The 25,591-nt window shown below is 46.2% G+C and overlaps 2 protein-coding genes across 9 annotated transcripts in view; one reads left to right on the forward strand and one right to left on the reverse strand.

The window, feature by feature from the left end:
• Positions 1-5,944: 5,944 nt before the first annotated feature.
• Positions 5,945-21,418, reverse strand: INTS12 (integrator complex subunit 12). 6 transcript variants are annotated; one of them, XR_013218666.1, is made up of 8 exons: positions 21,292-21,418; positions 18,959-19,124; positions 13,226-13,363; positions 12,924-13,111; positions 12,611-12,770; positions 9,641-9,796; positions 6,583-7,569; positions 5,946-6,503 (listed from the first exon to the last, which is right to left on the reverse strand). XR_013218666.1 is itself a non-coding variant. In XM_077278299.1 (7 exons), exons 2-7 carry the CDS (start codon positions 19,112-19,114, stop codon positions 6,994-6,996), a joined length of 1,374 nt encoding a protein of 457 aa, XP_077134414.1. In that variant the 5' UTR covers positions 19,115-19,124; positions 21,292-21,418; the 3' UTR covers positions 5,945-6,993. The 6 variants fall into 6 exon arrangements, 4 of the variants coding, with proteins under 4 accessions (XP_077134414.1, XP_077134403.1, XP_077134433.1 ...); XR_013218665.1 differs by having other exon boundaries at positions 21,266-21,398; XM_077278299.1 differs by having other exon boundaries at positions 5,945-7,569.
• GSTCD (glutathione S-transferase C-terminal domain containing) overlaps positions 21,343-25,591 on the forward strand; it is a 211,484-nt gene continuing 207,235 nt past the window's right edge. Inside the window, exon 1 of one of the 3 annotated variants that reach the window (XM_077278271.1) lies at positions 21,343-21,389. Coding sequence is in view for 1 of the 3 variants with exons in the window: in XM_077278251.1 (XP_077134366.1) it covers positions 21,404-21,446 (43 nt within the window). In the remaining 2 variants the exon portion in view is untranslated. The other 2 variants (XM_077278251.1, XM_077278261.1) reach the window with 2 other exon arrangements.

Consider the following 25,591-nt stretch of genomic DNA (forward strand, 5'->3'; position numbering starts at 1 on the left):
CGCTGGTCTTTATTTTTTTCTCGCTTTAATTTTGTGGTGTCATACCTACCGGGTTCTAAGAATGTTAAGGCAGATGCCCTTTCTAGGAGTTTTGACCCGGACTCTCCTGGTAATTCTGAACCCACAGGTATCCTTAGGGAGGGAGTAATTTTGTCGGCCGTTTCTCCTGATCTGCGGCGGTTCTTGCAAGAGTTTCAGGCGGATAGACCGGATCGTTGTCCGCCTGATAGACTGTTTGTTCCGGATGATTGGACCAGCAGAGTCATCTCTGAGGTACATTCTTCTGCATTGGCAGGTCATCCCGGAATTTTTGGTACCAGGGATTTGGTGGCAAGATCCTTCTGGTGGCCTTCTCTGTCACGAGATGTGCGAGTCTTTGTGCAGTCATGTGACGTTTGTGCTCGGGCCAAGTCTTGTAGTTCTCGGGCTAGCGGACTGCTGTTGCCCTTGCCTATTCCTAAGAGGCCTTGGACACACATCTCGATGGATTTTATTTCAGATCTGCCTGTTTCCCAGAAGATGTCTGTCATCTGGGTGGTCTGTGACCGTTTCTCTAAAATGGTCCATTTGGTTCCTCTGCCCAAGTTGCCTTCTTCTTCTGAGTTGGTTCCTCTGTTTTTTCAGAATGTTGTCCGATTGCACGGTATTCCTGAGAATATTGTTTCTGACAGAGGTACCCAATTTGTGTCTAGATTTTGGCGGGCATTCTGTGCTAGGATGGGCATAGATTTGTCTTTTTCATCTGCTTTTCACCCTCAGACTAATGGCCAGACCGAGCGGACTAATCAGACCCTTGAGACATATCTGAGGTGTTTTGTCTCTGCTGACCAGGATGATTGGGTTGCTTTTTTGCCATTGGCAGAGTTCGCCCTCAATAATCGGGCCAGTTCTTCCACCTTGGTGTCCCCGTTTTTCTGTAATTCGGGGTTTCACCCTCGATTTTCCTCCGGTCAGGTGGAATCCTCGGATTGTCCTGGAGTGGATGCGGTGGTGGAGAGATTGCATCACATCTGGGGGCAGGTTATGGACAATTTGAAGTTGTCCCAGGAGAAGACTCAGCGTTTTGCCAACCGTCATCGTCGTGTTGGTTCTCGGCTTTGTGTTGGAGATTTGGTGTGGTTGTCTTCTCGTTTTGTCCCTATGAGGGTCTCTTCTCCTAAGTTTAAACCTCGGTTCATCGGCCCTTATAGAATATTGGAGATTCTTAATCCTGTTTCTTTCCGTTTGGACCTCCCTGCGTCCTTTTCCATTCATAACGTTTTTCATCGGTCGTTATTGCGCAGGTATGAGGTACCTGTTGTACCTTCAGTTGAGCCTCCTGCTCCGGTGTTGGTTGAGGGTGAGTTGGAGTACGTTGTGGAGAAAATTTTGGACTCTCGTGTTTCCAGACGGAAACTCCAGTATCTGGTCAACTGGAAGGGTTACGGCCAAGAGGATAATTCTTGGGTCAATGCATCTGATGTTCATGCTTCTGATCTTGTTCGTGCCTTCCATAGGGCTCATCCTGGTCGCCCTGGTGGATCTGGTGAGGGTTCGGTGCCCCCTCCTTGAGGGGGGGGTACTGTTGTGAATTTGGATTCTGGGCTCCCCCGGTGGCCGCTTGTGGAATTGGACTTGTCATCCTCTTTCCTGTTTCACCTGATTCCATCAGTAGTGGGTGTCGCTATTTAAGCTCATTTCTCTGGTGGTTTCTTGCCGGTCAACAATGTTATCTGATGCCTCTCAGTGCTTGTTCCTGCTTCTAGACAACCACTAGATAAGTTGGACTTTTGTCCATGTTTTGTTTTTGCCTATTTGTTCCAGTTCACAGCTGAAGTTTTGTTACTGTGTCTGGAAAGCTCTCGTTGATCAGGGATTGCTACTCTGGCGTTATGAGTTAATGCCAGAGTTTAAGGTAATCTCTGGATGGTGTTTTGTTAGTGTTTTTCTGCGGACCATGAAAGTATACTATCTGTCTTCTGCTATCTAGTAAGCGGACCTCAAATTTGCTAAGACTATTTTCCTGCTGCGTTTGTTGTTTCATCTGAACTCACCGTCATTATATGTGGGGGGCTACTGTCTTCTTTGGTATATTTCTCTAGAGGTGAGCCAGGTCTTATATTTCCCTCTGCTAGCTATTTAGGTCTTAGGCCAGAGCTGGGCATCTAGCGATAAATAGGAAATGCTACCTGGCTATTTCTAGTTGCGCGGCAGGCTTAGTTCATGGTCAGTATAGTTCCATCTTCCGAGAGCTTGTCCTTCTATAGGCTTGCTATGATCTCTGCCTGCAGAGATCATGACAGATGGCAAAACGCAGGAACCTTTAAGGTGGCGGGAAGACTGGGATATGGAGATAAGCATCTTTGATGTCTATTGATGCTAAAAATTCTCCTCTCTCCATTGAGATGACTGACCGAAGGGATTCCATCCTGAAGTGCCGGACCTTTACATATTTGTTTAGGAGCTTTAGATCCAAAATAGGGCGCACCGTCCCGTCCTTTTTTGGAACGATGAAGAGGTTTCAGTAAAAACCTCTGAATCTCTTGTGTTCTGGAACCGGAATAATGACCCCGTTTTGACGGAGAGACTCGATGGCCCAGAGAAGCACGCGAGACTGAGCTCCTGAACTTGGAAGATGAGAGGGAAAAAACCGAGCTAGAGGGGAGGCGGAGAATTCTATTTTGTAACTGGAAGACACCAGGTCTCTGACCCATTTGTCGTGGATGACGGAAAGCCAGACATGTTGAAAGAGAAGCAGGCGTCTGCCTACTTAGGTGGTGTCAACCGGAAGACACCCCGAGTCATTGAGAAGGAAATCTGGAGGCCCTGGACCCCCTAGTTCTGGGTTGCCTAGGCTTACCTCGCCAGGACTGATTCGGCCTGTACGAGGGCCGAGAGTCTTTGTCTGTACGTGGAGATCGTTCTGATCTGGACGAGGCTGTGGAGGACCAGAAAGGGAGGAATTTGCTTTTTCCTCCGGCAGCATCAGAAATAAGCTGTTCTAGTTTTTCTCCAAACAGACGTCCACTCTGAAAAGGCAGAGAAATCAGAGACTTCTTAAAAGATGAATCCACGCGCCACTCTCTAAGCCATAGTGCTCTTCTAATGGTGACGGCGTTTGAGGCAGCAATTGCCGCACAGTCTGCTGTGTCTAAAGACGCGTACATCACATAGTCTCCAGCCATAGCGATTTGTTTGGCAAGATCCGCCGCCTTAGACGGAAGAGCCTGGTCCTGAATGGATTTTGCAAGGGCATCTGCCCAGAAAACCATTGCTTTTGCGACCCATGCCGCAGCGAAGGAAGGGAATAGCGAGGAACCTGAGGCGAGCCATGGAATCTATCTGGTGTTCTGTTGGATTTTTAATTGAAGCACCATCAGGTACAGATAAAAGCGTTTTGGTAGCCAAACGCGATACCGGAGGATCTACTAGTGAAGGTTCCGTCCAATCTTTGACAAGATCTGCGGAAAAGGGATACTTCGTTCCCAGGGTCTTATTACCCATAAAGCGCTTATCCAGTCGCTCCCTGTGTTGCCTGACTACCTCCAAAAAGTCTGAATAAGAGGCGAACACCCTATGGGATCGCTTGGTTCTTGTAAAAGATACCGCATGATCCGGAGCCGAATTAGGGTCATCATGAACCTTTAGCGCATGATTGACCCCTTCAATGAGAGAATCCACAAACTCCGGAGAATCCGGGTCCAAGGATGCCTCAGACTCATACTCAGTCATGATCGCTGTGAACCCCTGGAGAGGGTGAGCGAGAAGTGGAGCTTCCAGAGGCTGAATGGCGTGGTGAATGCTCAGGAGAGGTAGTGCGGATCCGTTTTTTTGGATGTCCGTACCTCTTTCAGGTGAGAGCGGCCCCTGCTGGCCGATGATTCCCCTGTAAGGGAGGGGTCTCTTAACCCAGGTAAACGAGTGCCCCGCTCCCCAGAGGGGTCATGAAGGGATTCAATCGCCTTGGCCAGCGAAGCCATGGATTGTGAGTGACGCGGCCCACTCAGGGGGGCTAGATACACTAGGGTCGGTAGTGACGGAGGGCTCCTGGGCACATTGAGCATCACAGGCTGAGCAGAGAGGGGAGCTTTGAGGCCGAGGTAGAGGAGCCTGGCAGGTGGTACACGCAGTGAAAAAGGTGGTATGTACCTTTGTAGTCTTTTTAGCCTTTGACTGCGACATGATGTACCCCAATAAAAGTGAAAGAACTGCTAGTGGAAGCAATGTGGGGTAAAGCTGCAGGGAAGCACCTAGTGCAGTCTCCTTACCCAGGTCCTGTGTCCCGCAATGTGAAGATGATGGCGCTGAGTAAACCGGCATCCAGGAGTGCTTACACGTGCAGAGGGTGGCCAGAGCTGCTGTGCAGTGGGAAAAAATGGCTGCCGAGAGCTGCGAGGTTGTCTTGCAAGGAGCGAGAAGCGCCAGGTCTGGGGGCGGAGCCGCCGGAATGATGCGAGCGATGGGCAGGGCTTACCGGGATGCGGCCTACACAAGGCCGAAGCCGGGGACTAAATTTATGGCTTTGGCCGGCGCGCACCCGCGGACCGCCGGGAAACGTGCCGCAGAGCTCTGTGGGGACCCTGCCGCTATGGATCCGCCCTCCTATGACCGCCAGAGCTGTGCTGGGGGTTGTTAGGACGGTACAGGGTTGGGGAGCCTTGAAAGGGGGGGGGTGGAGAGGAACCGTCTGCCTCCTTCCATCATCCGCTTTTTCAGTGGTGATGCAGTGGGGGCTACACGGAAGCCACAATGGAGAGTGCCTCTGAACAGCCGAGGGTAAAACCTGGGGGCAGGGCAAAATGTCCGGCAATAGGCCTGGCTGCAGAAGAGGATACATGGAGGTACCACTCCAGTGCTCGTCTGATAAGAGAGGGGGAGAGATCGGTGCCCTTGAAGGGGCCTGTCGCCCCTAGAATCAGCTCAGGCAGTGGCATCCCACGTCGCAGGAGAGGATACGGAGAGTTAACACTCCCGTGCTCGCCTGTTGTTGGTTCGGGGAGATCGGAGCCTTGAAAGGTTCCATCGCCCCTTCGCCCAGGTGAAAGGGATAAATATTAGAAAAATCCAAAAAGTTCTGGTCTGAATAGCAGACCCTGTGTGCCTCCTACGGACACTAAGCTTGAACTGGGTCTCTGGAAGCCAGCATGAGGGTGTATACTGCAGGGGAGGAGCTAACTTTGTCTCAACTTAGTGTCAGCCTCCTAGCGACAGCAGCATAACACCCATGGTTCTGTGTCCCCCAATGTGGCGAAGGAGAAATATATTTTTCTTTATAAAGGAGATCTAATGATGCTCAAAATATTAGATTTTGATGGAATTTTCTGTTCATATTTCTGTCAGTTGTCTGGTTGTCATGTAGACTTTGAAGTCATCTAACCAAAATCTATTGCTGTCCCCCACATACACACAGAAGTGCAGTCTTATGCTTTGATTTCAATCATTTGCAAAATAAAAGTGTTTAAAAACTACTGATCTTTGACGTAGAAAAAGTATCTATAATCTCTATAATGAGCCGACAAACACGGGAAGAGAGTAAGCGATTGGACCAACCCCTCTCCCTGCCATGAGTGTTCTCCTCTCTAATAACCCAGCCTTTGCAATTTACTCCACCACTGGCGCAGTTGCAATGCTCTGTTACATACTCTGTGTGATCTGCCCTATGGTCGGGGTCACGTGCTAGAAACTAGAACGAGTCTCGCATCTCAATACCCGGCACTTGAGACCGGACTGTGCGGCTGCATGTATTTCTATGCAGCCGCACACTCCGGTCCTGAGTGCCGGCAGCAGTGCCGCATATTGAGATGTGAGACTAGTGCGAGTTTCTCGCACGTGTGACCCCTGCCTATCGAAAAGACTCCCTCTCCGCTTTCTGGTGTACCATACATAACCTACTGTTTCCAGGAGGTTAGATCTATTTAGATTCAGCAGAAGAGTCAACTATGTGAAAAAATGAAACACACTCATACATCATTAAAAGGGTAGGAAATTTATCAAGACAATTTAAAAAAGATGCCTAAATTGACCATAGCCTTTAAAAAAAAAAAATGGTATCACATTAACTATACGGCCTTTTAGAAATATTCTTCCGGCAGGTCTCCTTTAATCAACAATATATACTAGCTCAAATACAGAAAGTGAATGAATAGGAAAGTACATGTCATTAAAAGAGGTTGTCCAAGCTTGGCCCAAAAGTCTGCAATCACTGTGAATCATCAGTGTGTATAGCACACACTGTCAGGATTCTTCGGTTTCAGGATTGGGCGGTCATGTGACTGCAAACATGCAATATGGATTTTCTCAGTCACAGTCCGACTAGATGTTTGTGGACTTGCTCAATACAAGTGAATTGAGCAAGGCTGAACACGTAGTTGGATTGTGGCCGGAAGTATGCATATCGCAAATTTGCAGTCATGTGACTGTCTGGTCTCATTGCCGGCATTGGTGGAATCTTGACAGCACAGACTTTAAGAGTATGTGCACACAGTTTTTGTAAGGTGATCAAAAAACAAGTTTTCAAATGGAAACTGCTTTAGGAGACGTTCCTGTTTTGGGGATTTTTGGAGGAGAAAAAACACAGGGGATGTCAAAGCCAAATTTAAAAGCATATTTCCAACATTACTCGTTATCAACTATCCACAGCACAGGTGACAGCTTGCGGATAGGTCAGAGTAGGACAGATAGACAATCGTTTTCAATAACCTTTTAGAAAGGTGAGCATTTAGTTTGTTGTTTTTACATTTACTGAGACAAATGGCATTTTTGGGGAAGAACTCTGAAGACCCGTAAATGATACAATGAAATTCACATAACAAATTTGGGTAATACCACAGATAATCTTTACATTACTTATTAAGTCCACTACTCCAAATACAAAGTGAACGCCAAGTAATTACATTTCTAAAATTGTCACTTCACTATATTCAAGTTCTGCAGGTCATAACAATGACATATGTTTATAAACTAGCACACCTCATCCCAACAATACTTGTTGAATTTAGTCTTTTTCCTAAATGTTTATTTTTTCATTTTTTTCTGAGCAGCTTTCTTTTTCACCATTTGAAGTCTCTTCATGGCGTTTAACTGAGATTCTTGAGACGTCGGACCTTTGGCTCCAGACTGTTGATCTGCAGGAGCTTTACTACTAGAGCTTCCACTGCTTCCTGCAGAGCTGCCTCCGCCATTACCGCTGCTCATCTGACTGCTCATGCTACTCCCAGAACTTACGCCTGGACTTGGCAGGCCTGTTTTGCTGACGTTCTCGCTGCTCATAGTACGGCTGAGGCCTGTTTTTCCAAGTATTAGAGGCGGCAAGGGTTTTAATGGAACAGAATTTGTACTGCTGCCCCCAGAGCCTGGCTTAGAGGTAGATCCTGTCTTTATGGCTGTCAAGCTACTTGATCCCATGGGCTTTTGACCTGCAGACAGGCTCGGAGGTTTTCCACCAGCAGCCTGTACTGCGTTGCCTAGTTTGGAGGACGCAGCTGCAGCCGAAGCATTTTTTGCGACAAATACTGCCCACCCTGTAAGACCACTTGCAGCAGAGGACGATGTTCCAGAATTAGAGGAATTCCCAGAGGCTGCCGCTGATGCCTGTGATGTAAAGTAGAAATTAAATGGTGGATTATAATTACTGAGATTGCAGCAAATCACAATATACCCACATAAAATACATAAACCACGTAATCAGTCTCCAGAGGAACAAAGTAAAATCTAGCAAACAAAATAGAGAGTCCTGTATTTATATATCCAGATACACATTCGTACATCCAAATCTCCTCATATCCTCTTAGCAATGAACATATGTGTCCATCTATGATTTAGATAAGGCCGTGCTGTGGGTGACGCAGAAAAATATTGACAAAGAAAATAAAATGGTTTACTCAGCACACAACGTCTACCTTTCTCCATTGTTATCTCGTCTAAACTAAATATCGCCTGCCAGATGGCACTGATCCTCACGCAACTTCTGTATGGAACCAGATTATCAGCAGCTGAAAAGAAGATGTGGGCTGTAAACGGGCCACACCTTCAGCTGCATCATGGAAACATACAATGCAGATGATGGCAGCCTGCACTTATCTTATTTTCTTAGAAATGGAGCTAGGACTAAAAATACTGGGGTACAGGAGCAAATAGAAGCTGTGTCTTTATTAAAGGGAATCTGTCTGTAGGTTTTTGCTACCTCATCTGAGAGCAGCCTGATGTAGGCAAGGAGACCCTATATCCAGCAATATATCACTTAGTATACTGGGTGCAGCCATTATGACACAATCAGAGCTTTTAGATTTAGCATCAAGCAGTGCTGTGGAAACAGACTTCGCCCACACCAGGCTCTGTACATACAATATCCATAGGCAGTGAGCTGCCTATCACAGGAGGGGGCGTGTCAGACTAGCATGCATTCACTGCAGTGTGCAGCAATGATAAGCTCCTGGTAATAAAACAATATTTGCAAGCAAACAAAACCAATGGACCCAGATAAGAGAGGCATCGCTGAAATCTGTGTTTTAACCTCTAGATCATGTTGTCTTCAGCTTCTATAGCAAAATCCTTCTGATATATTCTCTTTAAGCGATTGATAAAAGTGCACAATGAGAATAACCAAACCATTCCAACCAAAGTGCTCCTATCATGAGACAAAAGTTCAAATTGGTGCATGGAAATAGATAAACTGGTAATAGAAGCATGCACTTAATTTAGTTCCCCGGTACGGACTTTGCAGAAGTGGACTGGTCAGCTGCAGAAACCTGAAAGCAATCTTTGCCGACTGTGTATTGGGCGCACTGAAGACACCAAACTTATGTCTGATTTAGGTTATGCTCCCATGGTGAGTGTTTGATGCTGAGTATTTTCGCTGCACAGAAAACACAGAGTGTCACAGTTCAAGCAAAGTGGATGGGATTTATCGAAATCTCATGTCCTTTGTTTTTTTCTTTTTACATACTGCATAAACTGATCTACAATGCCTGTTAAAAATCTGCAACATGCGCACCACCGTCCAGCAAGTGTGATGTTCCTGATAGAAGATGAAAAACCCCTTTAATACACACCTGTCTCACAATGTACACATTTTAATATGATAAAAGGATTTTTTCCATATGCAAACCTAATTAATCATACAAACATGAGAATCAGGGCAGGTTAAAAAAAACCTAGTGTAGTACTCAATGCTCAAGGTGGATTGTGGCTGAACTGCAAGGAATCAGCAAGTGTTCATCTTTATGTGATTCAGGGAAGCATTGCTGACATTTTAGGGTATGTGAACATGATCAGTAAACTCCGCGGGTTGGACGCTGCGTACTTCTGCAGCGTCCAAATGTTACAACATAGTGCAAGGGATTTCAAGAAATCCTGTGCCCACTCGGCGTCCAGAGATGCCCATGGCTCACCCACGGAAACGGACATGCGGTGTATCTCTCCAGACTGCAGCATGCTGATTTATATTGCGGAGCCGCAACTCTACACAAGATAAATGTCACCCGTGCAATGTATTGGATTCTGCACGGTTCAGTGAACATGCGGATTCACCTGCATTCAATAGACGGCAGCGCTTTGGATGGAGCGGACATGTTAGAACCTTCAAGGGGCCGCAGGGCTGTGGCCCATTCCCTCTGGGGTAGACCGTCCTACATGCTCTGGGACAGGTAAAATAAGGCAATACCTTCACTTCTGTCCTTTTGAAAGCTAGGAATGTGTTTGAGGAATCCGTTTTGGGCTTCATTTCAGGTTTGATGATGGATGTGTCCTTTACTACTAGCATTGTAGCAGAAGCGGCTGAAGGGGAAGGCTTCTGAGATGGCTTCTGATTTTTCTGTGCCTACAAGAACAATAATTAAACAAAAACAAAGAAATCATCAGTAACACAGAAAAGCTTAAATAGTATGTAGTCAAAAACATATGCACAAGAGCCTGCCCCTTCCCGTCAATAGCCATTTATTGTTTTTGTCATTTCATTTTTCCTGCCCTTCTTGTAAGAGCCACACATTTTTTATTTTTCAGTGGACAAAGCAGTACGAGGGCTTTTTTTGTGTGGGAGGAGTGGGAGGAGTCGCAGTTTGATATATCATCTTCATTCACTCTACAATAGAATCTACTGAAAAATAAGAAGAAAATTCCAAGCGGTGTAAAATGGTAAAAAAAAAAAAGAAAAAAAGAATTTGGCCATTGTTTTTTGGGTTTTGTTTTTACTGCATTCAATGTTTGGTAAAATGATCCAGAAACATGAAATGACAATTGCTGTCATACCACACTAGTAGTTTATTCATTTATATGTTACTGGTTTTAGTTGAAGGTGGGGTGACTAAAAAAATCAATCCGGTCCCCCCCTTCTCCTGCGCCTCCAGGTAATGCTGACCGGAGGTGGACTGGGGTCCACCCGGAACTCTCCAGCCTCTGTCCTCTTACCTTCCATGCCGCCTTGCAGTGAGCGTGCATCGGAAGAGACGCAGGACACCAATCCCCTTCAATTGACGTCACTTCTGGATGCATTCCATCATGGAACGCAGTTTTGTCCACCCCTCAGGGCAGAAAGAGTAGTTAATTGGAGGAAGGAGGACACCAATGGCCTTCACGGAGGCCTCCTGCAGATTGGAATCAGTGGGAATTCTTCAGGAAGGGGAGAAGTCACATCCAAGGGATGCCTACTGCGCTGGGTCACAGTCACTTCTATATGAGGTACCCTGACAAGAAGACACCCTAAGGTAGGATCGATCCATTATACCCATGGAGGGTGCATCTTCTCTTAGCTCTGCATCTGCTGAGGCCAGCGCGAACCCAGGCCCACTAAGTAATCTTGGGGTGGGTGCCTCATTTTGGGGAGTAGGATATGGTTATGACAGCCTCCTTCCTTTTCTTTCACGGGGACAAGGATTCTACACCAAACACGAGAGGTAAATCTACGGGCTGTAGATGTGCCATATGTAATAAGATATTCCCATCCTCACATTAAAAGCAATTAAGTCAGGAGTGCACAGAAAAGATTGGGATGAAAAGCCATCTCTAATAGAGGAGTTAATGGGGTTGTCCGGTATGACTTATGAATCCCCCCAGCATTCGCACTGTGTGTGGCGGGGATTCGCCGGTTCCAGACCCAGGACTGGAGGGTATGTATGAGTCATACATACCTCCGGCCAGTGGGCGCAGCCTCGCTCTCCATACACTTGAATGGAGTGAGGCCACGCCCTCTAGTTGGACACATTGACTGGCCGGCTGAGTCGCTAGATGGGACGCGGCCTCAGCTCCATACAAGTGTATGGAGTGAGGCCACGCCCATTGGCCAGGGCTATGTATGAGTTATACATACCCCTTATATCTCTAGTCCCGTACTGGGGAAGTTTGTTCCCATTGATGAGATAACTCCTTATTACACCTATATACAGTAGGTAGACATCAATCCATATGTTTCAAGCATACTCTGTTGCTTATGACCTTCTCTATAAAAATGCTATTTCTTTGCAATATAATAGTAGATTCCTTATTCTCACATCACAATATATTCCACACAGGTCCGGATGACCTTACATTGGGCTATAACACCCTTCCAGTTTTATGGTTCATGATACATTACAGGTATTGTGACACACTGTTTTATAGTGGATAAAACTTCCCTTGTATATGTATATGCTCCAACTAACATGTATCTCCATTATCACAGGCCCTTTTGCAACACAGCATCATCCTTGTATTCCCCCTTCTTTTAAGCAGTCGGGTAGGTACCTTGGTCCCTTCCCATTTGTCCTATGATCCCAATCCTGTTTTTTGTATGATATTTGTTTTTTTGCAAGTATGGCTAATGCATTTAAAGAGACAATGTCGTTCAGTAAATTTTCCTCATTTCTTTTTGGACCTTATATGATATATGTGTTTTATTTGGTTTTTGTTCTGTTCTTTTGTGATATAGCAGACTGATGTAGGTCTATGTGTGACCAAAACGTCTTACATCTTATACAGACTGCAATAACATTTCCATAAGGATTTATCTTGAGTTGAGTGCCAAGTTTTATTCTAACTAAAATTCATCAACCAGAAAAGTTTTCCTGGGGTTCCTTCAGGATTCTAAAAAACAGGCATCCTTTCTAACAAAAGGAGAGTAAATGCGGAAAAAATGCATAAACTCTGCGAAGTCAAGTCAGTCTCCATAAGGTTCGCAATATCGGTCCTGGGATCCATGACAACATGTATCCCGGCAGTACCATGGTGCTGGCTGGGTTATACACATAGGATTGAATAAGGCAAAGGGGTTGTCAAGTCTTCAGATAAAATTCTGTCATCAGATTCTTCTAAATCCTTAGAGCATGAGCACACTGTTAGGATTCTCCGGTATTGTCGGTGAGCGCAGTCAACCATATGACTGCAAATATGCAAGTTGCATCATGTGCCGACTAGACGGCCTGTCATTATACACTTGTACGGATAGAGGCCGAGCACTCCTAGTTGAAACGTAGCTGGATCTATGGTTATATGACCAATCGCTCTCATCGGCAATACTGGACAATCCTGAAAGCGCGCAGCAAACACTATATGGATTCAGAAGTCAGCAGTCACATAGGGTTGGCTAATATGATAGAATCCGACAGTTTCACAGTCCATAATCACCATTTTGGCATCATACTCCTACATTCAAGGACCTTACCATTCTTTTCATCTGCCTAGTACAGCGTGCACAGTACCAGACCAGTCGGGGATCATTCACATCCTTATCTGTGACTTGAGGTTTGTGACAATCTTGATGGTAGAGATTATGGCATTCCTGACATTCTACCAGCTGATTACCAGAGAAAACGGTCATCTGTCTGGAATTATTGAAGCATATGGGGTCAAAAAGACTCTAAAAAAATTGAATTGCTATTAAAAACTTGCAAAATTGTATTTCATTTAATACAACATGTGAATAGGAGCAATGGCAATGTCTTTGTTTTACAAAACATTAGATTTCAATCACTTACCGGCAGACTACGCAGGCTAAACCCATCTCCATGGCAAAGTCATCTGCATTAGTTTCATCAAAGTTGGAGAGATCAGTCATTGGTATGTCCTTACTGTTCGGCACAGTGATCGGTGAGGAGCGCACCTCTGGTTTTTCCAAGCGGGGCTTCTTCGGTAAATCAATAGGGTCACCCATATCTGCCTTCATCTATCATGATACACACAAAGTGAACTATGGTACCACAGCACTGCCATCATACTATAACCTCACTTCAAAAAGAGGTAACCAGAGCTGTGAGAGCAAGTATACATTAGGACCTACCTTCTCTGCAGACCTCTTCTCTGCCTCTTTCTTCACCTTCTCTGTTGGCAGTGGTTTCAGGATGCTGCTTGCAGAACTGCTGCTACTCTTCACATCTGACTTAGGCTTAGGCAGCATCACTTTAGACTGCTCCACATCCTACAACAAGACACAAAAGACAACGTTGTTCTAGTTAAGGGTCATCTGTGATTCACAACTACGGAATAGTACGTCCGAGGGTAGAACCCCCGCTTTGATGTTGGCACCGGTGGTGAGTCCGCATCAAAGCCGGAACATGTCAGCTGTTTTGTACAGCTGACATGTGCCTGCAATGGGAGTAGGTGGAATCGCGATCCACCCGCACCTATTAACTAAATGCCGTGGTCAAACTGAAACGTGATCGGGGGTCATCGGCGCGTCGGCACAACAACCAGAGGTCTCCTTGAGACCTCTATGGTTGTTGATGCCAGATTGCTATGAGCGCCACCCTGTGGTCCGCACTCATAGCAATGCTGTAATTCTGCTACATAGGGGCGATCTGAGCATCACCTCTATGTAGCAGAGCCAATCAAGTTGTGCCAGCTTCTAGCCTCCTATGGAGGCTATTGAAGCATGCCAAAATTAAAACAAAGTGTTTTTAAAAATATGAAAAAAACTAAAAAAAAAAATATAAAAGTTTAAATCACCCCCCTTTCACCGCATTCAAAATAAAACAATAAAAAAAAATCAAACGTACACATATTTGGTATCGCCGCGTTCAAAATCAACCAATCAATCAAAAAAGGATTAACCTGATCGCTAAATGGCGTAGCGATAGAAAAAAAGTAAAAACGCCAGTTTACGGTTTTTTGGTATAATTAAAAATGGCAGCTCGGCACGCAAAAAATAAGGCCTCATCCAACCCCTGATCACGAAAACTGGAGATGCTACGGGTATCGGAAAATGCTGCAATTTTTTTTTTTTTTTAAGCAAACTTTGGAATTTTTTTTTCACCACTTTGATAACATGTCTGATGTCTATGAACTCGTAATGACCTGGAGAATCATAATGGTCAGTTTTAGCATTTAGTGAACCTAGCAAAAAAGCCAAACAAAAAACAAGTGTGGGATTGCACTTTTTTGCAATTTCACCACACTTGGAATTTTTTTTCCCGTTTGAGTACACGACATGGTAAAATCAAGGGTATCGTTCAAAAGTACAACTCGTCCCACAAAAAATAAGCCCTTACATGGCCATATTGACAGAAACATAAAAAAAGTTACGGCTCTTGGAAGCGAAAAACAAAAACGCAAAACCGACAAAAGCTGGGGTCATGAAGGGGTTAACACTGCTAGGAACAAGCAGTAAGCACCCCTATTTTTAATGACATCCATGCAGTCAAACATTCAATGAGCCTGGTCTTACATGTCATCCTCACAAAATCAGAATGGGATTCCCCAAAAACAGACAAAGTGAACAAATGTGTCCTCATCTACCATCCTGCAAGCAGTATTAACCCCATACAGCAGTCTCCAAGGAGTCTCAGCAAGCACTTCCCCGGTATGCACCGCACCCCAGCACTTAACTTCCCTGGTAGTCACAGCAGCAGCCCACACATACTACCTGAGCAGAGGACATACTGCAGCCCTGCTCCCTAGTAGTCACAGCAGCAGCCCACACATACTACCTGAGCAGAGGACATACTCCAGCCGTGCTCCCTAGTAGTCACAGCAGCAGCCCACACATACTACCTGAGCAGAGGACATACTGCAGCCCTGCTCCCTAGTAGTCACAGCAGCAGCCCACACATACTACCTGAGCAGAGGACATACTGCAGCCCTGCTCCCTAGTAGTCACAGGAGCAGCCCACACATACTACCTGAGCAGAGGACATACTCCAGCCCTGCTCCCTAGTAGTCACAGGAGCAGCCCACACATACTACCTGAGCAGAGGACATACTGCAGCCCTGCTCCCTAGTAGTCACAGCAGCAGCCCACACATACTACCTGAGCAGAGGACATACTCCAGTCCTGCTCCCTAGTAGTCACAGCAGCAGCCCACACATACTACCTGAGCAGAGGACATACTGCAGCCCTGCTCCCTAGTAGTCACAGCAGCAGCCCACACATACTACCTGAGCAGAGGACATACTCCAGCCCTGCTCCCTAGTAGTCACAGGAGCAGCCCACACATACTACCTGAGCAGAGGACATACTGCAGCCCTGCTCCCTAGTAGTCACAGCAGCAGCCCACACATACTACCTGAGCAGAGGACATACTCCAGCCCTGCTCCCTAGTAGTCACAGGAGCAGCCCACACATACTACCTGAGCAGAGGACATACTGCAGCCCTGCTCCCTAGTAGTCACAGCAGCAGCCCACACATACTACCTGAGCAGAGGACATACTCCAGCCCTGCTCCCTAGTAGTCACAGCAGCAGCCCACACATACTACCTGAGCAGAGGACATACTCCAGCCCTGCTCCCTAGTAGTCACAGCAGCAGCCCACACATACTACCTGAGCAGAGGACATACTGCAGCCCTGCTCCCTAGTAGTCACAGCAGCAGCCCACACATACTACCTGAGCAGAGGACATACTCCAGCCCTGCTCCCTAGTAGTCACAGCAGCAGCCCACACATACTACCTGAGCAGAGGACATACTGCAGCCCTGCTCCCTAGTAGTCACAGCAGCAGCCCACACATACTACCTGAGCAGAGGACATACTCCAGCCCTGCTCCCTAGTCGTCACAGGAGCAGCCCACACATACTACCTGAGCAAAGGACATACTCCAGCCCTGCTCCCTAGTAGTCACAGCAGCAGCCCACACGTACTACCTGAGCAGAGGACATATTCCAGCCCTGCTCCCTAGTAGTCACAGCAGCAGCCCACACATACTACCTGAGCAGAGAACATACTCCAGCCGTGCTCCCCAGTAGTCACAGCAGCAGCCAACACATAGTACCTGAGTAGAGGACATACTCCTGCCCTGCTCCCCAGTACTCACAGCAGCAGCCCACACATACTACCTGAGCAGAGGACATACTCCAGCCGTGCTCCCCAGTAGTCACAGCAGCAACCCACACATACTACCTGAGCAGAGGACATACTCCCCAGTAGTCACAGCAGCAGCCCACACATACTACCTGAGCAGAGGATATACAGGTCCTTCTCAAAAAATTAGCATATAGTGTTAAATGTCATTATTTACCATAATGTAATGATTACAATTGAACTTTCATATATTATAGATTCATTATCCACCAACTGAAATTTGTCAGGTCTTTTATTGTTTTAATACTGATGATTTTGGCATACAACTCCTGATAACCCAAAAAACCTGTCTCAATAAATTAGCATATCAAGAAAAGGTTCTCTAAATGACCTATTACCCTAATCTTCTGAATCAACTAATTAACTCTAAACACATGCAAAAGATACCTGAGGCTTTTAAAAACTCCCTGCCTGGTTCATTACTCAAAACCCCCATCATGGGTAAGACTAGCGACCTGACAGATGTCAAGAAGGCCATCATTGACACCCTCAAGCAAGAGGGTAAGACCCAGAAAGAAATTTCTCAACAAATAGGCTGTTCCCAGAGTGCTGTATCAAGGCACCTCAATGGTAAGTCTGTTGGAAGGAAACAATGTGGCAGAAAACGCTGTACAACGAGAAGAGGTGACCGGACCCTGAGGAAGATTGTGGAGAAGGACCGATTCCAGACCTTGGGGAACCTGAGGAAGCAGTGGACTGAGTCTGGCGTGGAAACATCCAGAGCCACCGTGCACAGGCGTGTGCAGGAAATGGGCTACAGGTGCCGCATTCCCCAGGTAAAGCCACTTTTGAACCATAAACAGCGGCAGAAGCGCCTGACCTGGGCTACAGAGAAGCAGCACTGGACTGTTGCTAAGTGGTCCCAAGTACTTTTTTCTGATGAAAGCAAATTTTGCATGTCATTCGGAAATCAAGGTGCCAGAGTCTGGAGGAAGACTGGGGAGAAGGAAATGCCAAAATGCCTGAAGTCCAGTGTCAAGTACCCACAGTCAGTGATGGTGTGGGGTGCCATGTCAGCTGCTGGTGTTGGTCCACTGTGTTTCATCAAGGGCAGGGTCAATGCAGCTAGCTATCAGGAGATTTTGGAGCACTTCATGCTTCCATCGGCTGAAATGCTTTATGGAGATGAAGATTTCATTTTTCAGCACGACCTGACACCTGCTCACAGTGCCAAAACCACTGGTAAATGGTTTATTGACCATGGTATTACTGTGCTCAATTGGCCTGCCAACTCTCCTGACCTGAACCCCATAGAGAATCTGTGGGATATTGTGAAGAGAAAGTTGAGAGACGCAAGACCCAACACTCTGGATGAGCTTAAGGCCGCTATTGAAGCATCCTGGGCCTCCATAACATCTCAGCAGTGTCACAGGCTGATTGCTTCAATGCGGCGTGGCATGGAGGCAGTCATTTCTGCCAAAGGATTCCCGACCAAGTATTGAGTGCATAACTGAACAATATTATTTGATGGGTTTTTTTTTTGGTATTAAAAAACACTTTTATTTGATTGGTCGGGTGAAATATGCTACTTTATTGAGACAGGTTTTTTGGGTTATCAGGAGTTGTATGCCAAAATCATCAGTATTAAAACAATAAAAGACCTGACAAATTTCAGTTGGTGGATAATGAATCTATAATATATGAAAGTTTAATTGTAATCATTACATTATGGTAAATAATGACATTTAACACTATATGCTAATTTTTTGAGAAGGACCTGTACTCCAGCCCTGCTCCCCAGTAGTCACAGCAAATACTCCCATTTTCACAGTACTCGTGTCATGCTCACTTCACCAGTATTCAGCACTTGTGAGAAAAGGAAGATTACCAGCTTACACTGCCAGCAATATCACCATGAAGTCGGTGCATGGAATCCTCCAGGTCGGCACGCCTTGATATGCAACACTTGCAAAGTGGGAGATGGAGAAGTGGGATTGTAAAATCCACCACCAAATAGAAAAATCTTCAGTAGGTAAAATTAAAATTTATTAAAGAGGTTACTCCATTAAAAAAGCCATATAACAACGGGGGTCCTTATTCTACTATTGCTAGTCTGAAACGTGCTATGTTCATATATACCCCATGTCTTTCTATGGGATTTTTAATGGAGTAACCTCGTAAATAAATTAGAATTTTACCTACTGAAGATTTTTTTTTATTTGGTGCTGGATTTTACAATCTCCCTTCCCCATCCCCCACTTTGCAAGTATTCAGCAGTGCCCATAGCCCACTTTCCTAGTAGTCACAGCAGCACTCACCACACATTTCCCAAGTAGTAACACCAGAAGACTCATTCCAGGCCCATCACCAGTAGCCGAAGAAAGATTTCTTTCATGCTGCGCCAGTCTTCTGGAATGCACTAACCCAGACAATCCGATTAATGCCTAGCCTCCACATTTTAAGTGGGTTTTGAAACTTATGAATCATGTGTTACTTTGTATTGTCTTTATTGTCTGTACATGTCCCGGAGTAATTGTAAAGTGCTATGGAATATGTTGGCGCTATATAAATAATTATTGAAGGTTTCTCTTCAAAGGTCACACGATGTGCCCAACTACTAGGGGGGACTTACATACAAGAAGGAATTACTGACTGTATGGCTGACAGATGCCGTTTGCCTTCTTTACAAACACCAGAAAACCAGATGATATTACATACAGTATTTGCCCATTGTAAAAATCCCCTTTTGTAAGAAGTTATTTGTGTGCTTCTGTCAAACCTTCAGCGGAGGTCGATACCCAATGTCAATGCTTTTACACAGAGATTCATCCAACAATGCCTTCAGTCTCTCCGCAGAATCTTTGCTCTTAGAATGGAGAAAACCAAGTGCTTTCACAAAAACTGGATCCAACTCTGTGTTCATCACTGCCGCCATGTTTACACCCCTAAGAACAAAATACAAAGAAAAATCTTCATGTCACAAAGCTATTCAATATGGAAATACAACAATTCCAGTGATGACTATAGCCCTGGCACAACCATGGGGCATTTAGTCCACAATTCCCTCTATGTGATTTCTGCTGATGCAGTGATATCAGAGACAAGACATGGACGATACACAAACTTACAGCCTCGTCCTCTGCTTCCCCATATTGACACAAAGAAGTAAAGAATTTATTTAATGAAGGCCATTTTCTAACTGGACAAAATAGCACAAAACCTCTTCACTATTTTATCTGGTGTTTTGGTCAGAATCTGAGGATCCAAACAGAGTGTAGTCCTAGCAAGTGTCCCGGGTTGTCTTATCGCCAAATGGCTTATTGTACCACGGGAAGGGGTGACCAGCCAGGCATTTGTGGTGGCTGCTGTAGGGAAGGTCTAGTATGCCATGTCAGCTATGTGTCCTAGTGGGGCAGATGGACTGGGGTTGTGCAGAAACGTAAGGGTCAGATTGTGAGTAAAATGATAATGTTAGTGTGTGCAGTGTGGAAAAAACCTGCAGATAATGCGAGTGGTGCAGCAAATATGACACCGCCAGGTGCACAAGATCCACAACTGGCAGAGTTTTGGACGCAGTGCATGTTTGCTGCATCCAAAGCGCTGCCGGCTATTGAACGCAGGTGAATCTGCTAGTGATGAGCCATTGTACTGGTTGCTGGGGTTTTCCCGAGCATGCTCGGGTGGTCTCCGAGTATTTGTAACTGCTCGGAGATTTAGTTTTTGTTGACGCAGCAGCATGATTTACGGCTGCTAGCCAGCCTGAGTACATGTGGGGGTTGGCTGGTTGCTAGGGAATCCCCACATGTATTCAAGCTATCAGCTGTAAATGATGCAGCTGAGGCACCGAAAACTAAATCTCCGAGCAGTCACAAATACTCGGAGACCACCCGAGCAACGAGTACACTTGCTCATCACTAGAATATGCATGTGATCACTGAACCGTGCGGATTCATAGCGATCAATACATTCGATTGGTGAAATTTCTCTTGCAGAGACTTACGTCTCCGCAAGATAAATAGATATGTTGCAGTCTGGAAAGACGCGCTGCATGTCCATCTCCGCAGGTGACCCGCTGGCGTCTGTGCACAAATAATGGACATGCGATTTTTAGAAATCCTATTCCACTATACTGTTAGGCTATGTGCACACGTTGCGGATTTGCCTGTGGATCCGCAGCGGATTGGCAGCAGTTTTCCATGCAGTGTACAGTACCGTGTAAACCTATGGAAAACCAAATCCGCAGTGCCCATGGTGCGGAAAATACCACGCGGAAACGCTGCGGTTTATTTTCTGCAGCATGTCAATTCTTTGTGCAGATTCCGCAGCGTTTTACACCTGTTCCATAATAGGAATCCGCTGGTGTGAAAACGCATGTGAAATCCGCAGGAAAAACGCAGTGCGGCTTACCTGTGTATATTGCAAAAACAGTGCGGAAAAATCGGCACACGAATCCGCAACGTGGCCACATAGCCTAACAGCTGGACGCTGCAAGGTTGACGCTGCATGAATACCGCAGTGTCCAACCTGCAGTAACTCCTGATGATCATGGGCACAGACCCTAATAAATCTGCAGCAGAATTCAGCCTGTGCACAGAACAAGAACCGCTCAGCCTCGGTTTCCTATGAACCAGACTATATATATATATATATATATATATATATATATATATATATATATATATAGGGTCTCATGGGTCACTAGTCCTGGTGGGCACCCATGTGGCTCCCCTTTGCTGTGGCATACCATGACAGCGCCCCCACCCTGTCTATATGGGTTACTGTAAGCCCCATTACTGTAGTACACATGTATAGAGAATAATTCTTAGGGAAAATCCACAAATACAAAATCTGTGACACTGGTCAGTCACTAACTACAACCAGTAAGTGATGGAGCCCAGAATCCATAGGTGAGAACAGTACTGCTCCACCATGACACAGGGAGCTGGGAGAGAAGAGCTGCAGAGGGCTCGGCCCGCCCGGAGACCACACAGGGCAGCGGTGCACCCGCCTATACCGCCCCGCAGGACAGCTGTGCGCCCTCCTATACCGCCCCGCAGCCCAGCATTAGCCACTAATCAGTCAGTACCTGACCCCCGGCACTCGGCAGCTCACCGGCTACTTCCGGGTGTATGAAGCCACGGTCCGTCCTCCCCCTGCTCCGCGAACCTGAGCTGAACGTTCCGCTCGTGCCTCTTCGTAGAACAATTCCGGTAGGTTGTGCGGGATGGATGCGGGATTATTGGCTGCTGTGGGAGCGCTACACGGAGGTGACCAGTAATACTGCGCTGGGCAGGGGGACTTGTTCTAAGGTTGCACAGCCGGGGCCGGAAGTGTCCTTCCACATGTATGTGTATACAGGAGCCCCATCTGCGTAGGCTGTAGTGGAGGCTGCAGCTCCCCGGACAGGTAGATGACAGCATTCTCCACTATAGGAGGCAGTATATATATATATATATATATATATATATATATATATATATATATATAGTGTATTGTTAGGAGGCCACTTTGCTATACAGCTCATGTGTGGGATTCTCCTTTCTCTGTTCCATCTGCGTCATCCTCTCTGCGTCCTCTGTGTCATCCTCTGCCTCATCCTCTGCATCATCCTCTGCGTCATCCTCTGCGTCATCCTCCTCTGCGTCATCCTCTGCATCATCCTCTGCCTCATCCTCTGCGTCATCCTCTGCGTCATCCTCTGCGTCATCCTCCTCTGCGTCATCCTCTCTGCCTCCTCTGCACCAAAAACGTAGCAAAACCTAATAGCTGCATTTTTTGCAGTGATTTTTGCACTTTTTCCTTTCAAGGGTATGTGGACACGATCAGTAAACGCTGCGGATTGGACGCTGTGTACTTATGCAGCGTCAAACCCGCAGCGGCCTGATGTTACAACATAGTGCATGGGATTTCAAGAGATACCATGCCCAATATGCGTCCAGAGATGCCCGCGGATCACCTGTGGAGACGGACATTCGGAGCATCTTTCCAGACCGCAGTATGTCCATTTCTCTTGTGGAGACTCTAGTCTATGAAACAGAAATCTCACCCATACAATGTATTGGACGTGGTGAATTCGCACGGTTCAATGAACACATGCGGAATAACCTGTGTTCAATAGCCGGCAGCGCTTTGTGTGCAGCGAACATGCACTGCATCCAAAGCACTGCTACTTCTGGATCGTGTGCACCCGGCCTTAAAGATCAATATGAGGATGCGGGCAGCAGTTTCCCTCGTGTCTGCTTATGTGTTCACCAAGGAGCGCTTGTCTGCAGTGTGGATTGTACCAGAAACTTCCATCTAATGGTCAGCCTGGAGCCGCAGTACTTCATCTGCTATTAGATTATGTAGTGTATGACCATGCGGTGCACCTGCAGCAGGAATCCTGCACCTACAGTGGCCAGTGATGCACAATTGTGCCATTAAAAAGCATCTGAGTAAATGAAGGCTGGAAAGCTAAAAAGCGCAATAGGGTCTTATCCGGTATAAAAGGAACAGTGAAGGCTATGCTCATCTTATGGAGTTGTGACTGTCGCAACTCCTTTGTTAGCTTATGGGAAAAAGGGGCTGCTGCGGATCCACCTGAAGAGATGAGATGCTGAACTGCAGGAAAGTAGATGTAATGCCGAGCTGCCAATAGTCTGATTGTGGTTTGTTCTGATGAAGACTTCGAAACGCGTTGACAAACAAACACCGCATTTATACTTTCTTGATCGCGTGTGGACTATTGGCAGCGCACCATTACATCCACTTTTCCTACAATTTTGCATTAAAAAGAGTCTATCACATCTGAAATGCCTCCCCGCTGGTAGGAGCAGGGCTGTGGAGTCGGAATTGCAGAGTCAGACCCCATTTTGTTGGAGTCGGTATAAAATGGAGTGACTTCAATCCTAAAATATATAATAAATTGGGTACAGTAGTACAATGCAGGATGTGCTGTAAATATTTTCATAAGAATTTGTTAAAGTTAAAAAAATGTCCTACAAATGTCTGTTCTGTTCCTGATCTAAGGATCTCGGCTTCATGTACATGCTCAGTAGTGAGGCAGTGCTGTGTAGTCGTTGTTGGAAGTCTGGGAAATGATGCCTGTGATTTGGCTCACCGACTCCACATCCCTGGCTGGGAGGAAATGAACTTTATTCCTCCCTGCAGTGTTTGGCTTCCGGGTATGGAGGTGGCGCTGGTTTCAGTCACCACTAAGTGTTTAGAGGTATGGCTGTAACTGTACCCCCAGAACTGACTGACATCAGGCTCAGAACTAAGACTGTCAGTCAGGGGCACGGTTACAGCCATTGCTCTCTATACACAGAGCAATGATTGTGACTTTCTTTCTACGGGCCTGGCCCTTTCTTTCTACGAGCCTGGCCTTTTCTTTCTAGGGGCCTGGCCCTTTCTTTCTACGAGCCTGGCCTTTTCTTTCTAGGGGCCTGGCCCTTTCTTTCTGTCTTTTAGATAAAGAAATTCTTACACATACATACATAAGGTACACCTTATCTCAAAACACACATACTGGCTCAAACTCCATTTTGGAAAGCAGGGTAGATACTTATAAATCCTGCTCTCACACTCGCCAAGCTGGACGGCCCCGGGCAAGCTTCTCCCATTCGGTGATGTCGACTCCCAGGTTTTTGAGAGATGCTTTAAGGTAGTGTTTGTAACATTTCTTGGGCCCTGTGACTGTTCGCTTCCCTGACACCGTTCTCCATACAGCAGTTGTTTAGGCAATCGGCTGTCTGACCACCTGGCTTGGGCATTTAGCAGGAGAGTGTAGATGCTGCAGAGCCTAACTTGTTCCACGATTGCCATGTGGAAAAGTCTGTGGAGGCAGCTCAGGTGACTGAACCTCTTGGCGTGCTAGCTGCAGTCCAGGACTCGCTGGCATAGAGAAGTGTGGTAAGGACCATCGCGCAGTAAACCCTAAGCTTGCTGGTAAGGCTGGGTCCCCTTCGTTCCCAAGATGTTCTTGCGCAATCTCCTGAAGGTGCTGCTGGCTTTGGCAATTCTGTTGTTGACCTCAGTGTCTATGGTCACTATATGGGAGTGTGTGCTGCCCAAGTAGGTGAAGTTGTCAACTGCTTTGAGGACCTGCTCCTTCACCGTTGTGTGGCTGCTGGTATGGTTTTCCTGGAGCAGGTTGGTACATAACTTCAGTTTTTATAGTATGGATAATGATATCAAAGTTGTTACTAGCTTGTGAAACACGGTCTATTTCATGCTGTATCTGCTGCTCTGTGCTGGCATTGAGTGACCAGAAGTCACTGATAACAGTCCTTTATAACACCTTCAGGCATCTGGAGTTGAATGGCTTGTTGTCAGTCCTGTACCTGACATGGATTCTCTCTTCACACTTGCTAAAGGCGCCTCTCAAAATGGCAGAAAATATACTAAACAGAGTCGGTGCAAGTACCCAGTTTGTAACTGGGAAGGCCTCCGATTCATCTCCATCATTCAGGACCTTCACCATTGTACTTACATGAAGCTGCTGGACAATTGTGATGAACTTGCTTGGGCAGCCAAACTTTGCCATGATTTTCCACAGGCTTTCTCTGCTGTCTGTGTTGAAGGCCTTGGTCAAGTCGACAAATGTCACAAAAAGCTCGCTGTGTTGCCCCTGGCACTTTTCTTGAGATGATGCTCTGCGAAGACTATATCTGCTGTCCCATATTCAGCGTGGAAGCCCCAGTTGCTTTCGAGTAGACTTTACTCAAGGTGCTGGAGGAGGCTTTTGAGCAAAGAGCAAGCCAGAATCTTCCCAGTAGTTAACAGAAGGGGGAGATGCTTCAATGGTTGTCACAAGATTGTCGGTTGCCTTTTTTCTTGTAGATGTGAATTATGCTTGCATCTTTCAGCTGTTGCGGAACCTGTTTTTATTTCCACATGGATTGGAATAGTTTGGTCACCGCTTGCATCAGGACAGGGCTGCCTGCTTTGTATACCTCGGCAGGCATAGCATCATTTTCTGGCGCTTTGCCACATGAGAGTTGTTTTACTGCCTTCCTGAGTTCATCTACACTGGTAAAACATTGAAGTCCTTGTTAATTTCTACCTGGTGCAAGTGAGCAATGACATCGTCGTTGATAATGACAGAGCGATTAAAGACACTCAAGTGCTCAGCCCACTCTTTCAGAATGTTTCTTTGCTGTCAGCAGCTTAGGCTAGGTTCACATTTCAGGTTGAGTCCGCGGCATATCGTCCACAAACGCATTCTAAAACGCATGCTAACGCAGCGTTTTTTATCCGCATCAGCTTACGCATGATGGCAGAAAGATGCTGTGTCTGCATTCGTTTTTGCATGTGTTTGCGCTTTTTATGCGCATGCGATCGATAGGAAAAAGATTGTCCAGGAGAATTTCCTTGACACAAGCCACGCTTAATGGGAGTGTCTCATGGGATTTCTGTATATAAACCCTTGTAC

The sequence above is a fragment of the Ranitomeya variabilis genome, chromosome 1 (assembly GCF_051348905.1).
Source record: "Ranitomeya variabilis isolate aRanVar5 chromosome 1, aRanVar5.hap1, whole genome shotgun sequence".
In the NCBI taxonomy this organism is placed as follows: Eukaryota; Metazoa; Chordata; class Amphibia; order Anura; family Dendrobatidae; genus Ranitomeya; species Ranitomeya variabilis.